At 42.0% G+C, this 4,863-nt stretch overlaps 1 protein-coding gene across 1 annotated transcript; it reads left to right on the plus strand.

The window, feature by feature from the left end:
- Positions 1 to 529: 529 nt before the first annotated feature.
- On the plus strand, positions 530 to 3,973 carry SCGB1C1 (secretoglobin family 1C member 1). Its single transcript, XM_019547168.1, has 2 exons — positions 530 to 710; positions 3,400 to 3,973. Exons 1-2 carry the CDS (start codon positions 656 to 658, stop codon positions 3,624 to 3,626), a joined length of 282 nt encoding a protein of 93 aa, XP_019402713.1. The 5' UTR covers positions 530 to 655; the 3' UTR covers positions 3,627 to 3,973.
- Positions 3,974 to 4,863: the final 890 nt, after the last annotated feature.

Raw genomic sequence — 4,863 nt, forward strand, 5'->3', positions numbered from 1 at the left:
AATCTTATAAAACAGAAAGCTGGCCGGTCAGAATCAGAGCTACAGAAACATTTTGTGCAAAATGAGGATGCACACTCATCTTAAGAGTTCCCTTGCCGATTTCAGTTTTCCCTTCCTTTTGCTGTGCTTTGAAGTCACTAATTATGTTGATTGAGGACCTTCAAGTCCTAGGCTGAGGGACGAGGGGAAAAACATCCAGCAAGGAGACAAGACAGCAACAGGGATAAATCATGCAAAAAATTAGCAGTTTTTCAGTATAAAAAACTGTAGGCTTGGGCCCAATTCTTTGCATCTCTGTGCATTTACCTCACAAGTACGCAGGCATGTCGCTAGCTGCGCTAAGTTTCTGTGCATCCCAGGGAATGGTGTCAGCATGAATTATGACACAAAGAAAGAGAGACATTGTGCTCTGCTGTTCCATTCCCATTGTAATCAGCAGGTGAATGGGGAGAGGGAATTTACATTTTGCGTCCATCCACTCCATTGACAGACGTGGCTTGGGTTCAATTTTAATAAGCCCGTGTGACCTGTCACATAACCTTGGAGGAGGAACAGATCTGGCTGCCTCAGATATAAATGGGGATGAAGCAGAGCTCCAAACTGAATGAATTGGATTTTGAACTTTTAGACTCAACACAAAATAGCCAACTCTACCATGAAGCTGACGGCTGTTGTTCTGCTCGTCACTCTGGCATTTTGCTGCTGCTTTGGTAAGTTTTACTAATATTATGAGCAGTGGTGGGGTATATGTTTTAAGAACCCAGGCAAAAGTTCAAATTCTCTTTTCCAAACAATTATGGAAAAGAGAATTTTCCATAAATGGCTGCAGGGCACAAATCAGCTACAGGTTGTGCCTCATGGCAACTCCAAAAGCAGCTTTTTCTACTTTAGCTGCAGCAACCTTCTATAAGTTTGGAATAATCTAGCTTTTGACAAGTGCAATGTACTTGAAGTATAACTTTAATGCTTTGGGGTACCCTCACTGGTTCAGTACAATTGCACAGTTTGCACTTCCTTCAAAAATATTCTTCCTCAACATAAGAACATTAAAAGTGCCATTCTGGATCAGACCAATGGTCCATCTGGCCCAGTATTCTGTCTCCAACAGCAGTGGGGGTGGATGCTAGAGAAAGAGAGAACAGTGAACTGGATATATCTAAAGTGGTCTATCCCCTGTTTAATACCCTCCCTCACATGCCATCAATATTGTATTAGAGATGCCAGAGGAAATATCTCTGACCGTTCTGTTCAATATCCATTAACTGATCTATCATCCATGAATTTTTTAACCCAGCTATGTTATCTGTCTTTACCACCTCCTGTGACAATGAATTGCAAAAGTTAGCTAAGCATTGGATAAACAGGTACTTTCTAGTGTCCCTTAGGTCTAGCATTCTGGGACTTTGTGAACTAGTTCCCTGTTCACTTGGTCCACACCCTTCATGATTTTACCCTCTGTCATACTGCCTCTCAGCTATCTCCTTTCCCAATTGAACAGTCCTAGTCTTCTTAGTCTCTGCTGGGATGGCACTTGCTCCATGTCCCTGACAATTTTGGTTGTGCATTTTTAATTCTACTACATCCTTTTTGAGATGTGGGGACCAGAACTGCATACAGTATTTGGGATGTGGGCACACCATGAATTTGTACAAGGGTTTGATGATATTCTCCATTATGTTTTCGGTTCCATTCTTAAGATACCCAACATTTTATTGGCTTTTTTGACCTCTGCTGCAATCAGATCTGATGTTTTTAGAAAACTATCTACATTACAATGACTCCAAGGTCTCTTTCCTGAAACATAACCGCTAGTTCAAAACCCAACATTGTGAGTGTGTGTAGTTGAGAATATTTTCCCCCAGGTGAATAGCCTTGCTCTTCTTGACATTGAAGTTCATCTGCCAGTTTTTTTTGCCCGCTCACTTAGCTTGGTGAGATTTTTGTGCGACTCCCCTCCACTAACTGCCCTTACCTCGAGGCACATTTTTATTAAACCTTTAAATTCTAGACCTCATAAGCATCAAACTGTGTTTACCTGTATCAGATGCTTATTAGATTAATGAGAAAATAGCTGATAGACATTTTTCACATGCTCATTTGAACTTTCATCTAAATGTTCTGGAGCTAAATGTCAGTGCATCCTCACTAGCTGAAAATGTACACAATGCCAGCTTGAGTCTTCTCCCATTCCAGAGATTTTCAAAGCTAACCAAGCGAGTTAGCCTTCCAGTTGCTCTGCAGTCTCAACTTGTGACTTGCTTTGCCTCCCTGAAAATTTAATTAGACTCGCTCTACTTCCCATTCTGTAACTAACATTACCTCTAAATTTGTTTAATTGAGTCTGAATTGGAGTTTGGGTAGCATGCAAGCTGCAGGGTCAAAGGGCAAGCATAAATAAGGGAAAGGAAGAAGCTGATGAGAGAGAGGGTGTATGGTATACAGAAGCAAAGCAGAGCAACTGGGCCCCCTCAGCAGTGGTCATGCACAGGGGCAGCAGCAACTTCGGGCTGTCAGTGTCACTAGCATGAACACACAACTGTAGCAGTTGATGTTATGTTTTCACCCCCCCCACCCCAGCCATGTGGTTGCCCTACCTTAGTTACACTACTAATGGTATAGTAGATGGCTTGCTTTCACCCTCACACTTTTGTGACTCAGTGAGGAAAGCTACATCAATGTAAACTCCCTCTCGGGTGTTGTTGAGTGAGTGTCAGTATATCTAAGGCATGGGTGTCCAACTAGCAGCCTGTGGACAGCATCCAGCCCCCAAGGGGTTAACCTGCAGCCCCCAGGGCTCTTGAACTAGAAGCCACTGTTCCTGTCACTCCAGCTGTTGCTACTGCCCAAGGATTTTGGGATCCCATCCCTCCTCCGATGTCCATGGCCTGGAGGTACCCAGGGATCCTGTCTTGTAATGCAGTGGTGTCGGCACAGTCAAATGGTGGTTGGAGGGGGCAGCAACCATGGTGCTGTGGTGGGTGAACATGGTGTGTGTGGTGCATAAGGGTGCAGGGGTGCCAGCACAGTGCAGTGGTGGGATGTGCCCACTACACAGTGCAGAGGCTGATGTGCAGCATGGCCTGGTGGGCAGCCTACAGCCCCTGGTTACTCAGAAGTTGGACAACCCTGATCTAAGGAACTTTGAATCTCGTTTAAGGCAACACCATTGTCTCTGGTATAACTGAGAGCAGCCTTGCATCTTCATGAAAGCTGAAAAACACTGAAGCTGAGATGGTGTAAATTGTACCCAGTTTATTCTTTGTGGGGTGGGGAGGGGGAATACAGGAGAACAGCAAGGGGGTTTGATGCTTGTGGGGAATCTGCATCAAACCAATAATGAGAATGGTAACTGGGCTGTTGGCTCCCGGGTTAAACTTTGTTTTCTCTTTTGTGCTCCAGGCACAGTTTCTGCTCGTGAGATTCTCCCTGGTTTTCTAAATACACTTCTTGAAGGCACACTTGAACAACTTCATGCTGGGCCAATTTCCCAGTACAAAATTGATGATGTGACTAAAGCTGCTTTAGCTGCACTGAAGAAATGCATTGAGAGTCTCTCTCAGGAACATACAAAGGCTCTTGTCAAGCTGCTGGTAATTCACTCTTCTTATGTTTTCTTGCCAGGATAGGCTTGCATCAGTCAAAACAGTGAGTTTCTGACTATTCTATTTCAAACATCATTTAGCTAATATATCATGCAGTGGGAAAACCTAAACCATTTCCTGTGACAGTGCCACTTGCATGGCCCACCCTGCTCTGTCAAGCTTGTGGCCCCAAATACTAACAGAAATAACTGAAATCCCCTTGGGCTAATAACACCACATTTAAATTGCCATGATATCATTTAGGATCATGACCCCTATTTTTGAAACTGCTGAGAACTCTAGAAGATGGGATAAAGATTCCTAGGTTTTATTTCCAGTTCTGCAATTGATGCACTGGGTGCACTTGGACAAGTGACGCACACCTTCTCTTCAGCTTCTCCATCTGTTAAAACAGAGATGAAAATATTTATGGTATAGATAATTTGTGCAGCTTAATCAATCAATGTTTATAAATGCTTTGAGATAATTATATGTGAAGTCACTTATACTGTTAACACACAAAAAAGACTATGATATATAATTGGACAGTATAATTTTGGTAGCTATTTTACCTTACTGTGCTGCATTTACACGAACGATCCCAGTGAATATCACCAAAAAGAGACAGGGGCACAAAACTGAATGTGGCACTGGAAGAAAAGATCCTTGTCATTTTTCCAAAGGAGGAATTATTTCTCTTTTAAAAATTGCAGTAGCATGCTTCACCCCTTCAGTAATCATATTTGCAAGCTATTTATCAAGAAAAAGCAAACACCAAAACTGCCTGGTAAGCAATTGGGTTATATATCAAACCAAAAAGAAGAGATTTTTCAAGTTTGAAGATTTATTATGAAGATATTTGCTTCCAAAAGGCAATAGGACCTGGTTGATGCAGGTGCAGTTATAAAAGCAAGCCAAATACTGTATTTAACTGAGCACTTTATTGTAGACAATTACAGGCAAGATTCCAACCACTGTCACATATGCCTTTGTCGGGGGTTACAAGTGAACACACAATATATGTATGTGCACATACCTTATGGAGAGTTGTAGGCAAGTGCCAAATGTTTTGTCCATTCACATTTTTCAACTTCTATGGGTACAGCATACAAATAGATTATTGCAAGACAATTGGAGGTAAAGTGCCAGTGTTTCAGCTTCATATATTAAATGATGGTAGAACCATGCGTCTTTTTAATAGATGGCTTATAATAAAAAACTTTGCCTATGTTTTTTCAACTTACTCCATTATTTAATTCTTCTATTAGTTGGTACTGTACTA

The sequence above is a fragment of the Crocodylus porosus genome, unplaced genomic scaffold, assembly GCF_001723895.1.
Source record: "Crocodylus porosus isolate Cpor-Errol unplaced genomic scaffold, CroPor_comp1, whole genome shotgun sequence".
Classification (NCBI taxonomy): domain Eukaryota; kingdom Metazoa; phylum Chordata; order Crocodylia; family Crocodylidae; genus Crocodylus; species Crocodylus porosus.

Excerpts from the sequence above, each read along its gene's own strand:
- SCGB1C1 (XM_019547168.1), top strand. The coding sequence starts at position 656 with ATGAAGCTGACGGCTGTTGTTCTGCTCGTCACTCTGGCATTTTGCTGC. Across the intron at positions 711-3,399 it reads GGCATTTTGCTGCTGCTTTG|GCACAGTTTCTGCTCGTGAG; the intron begins GTAAGTTTTACT and ends TTTGTGCTCCAG.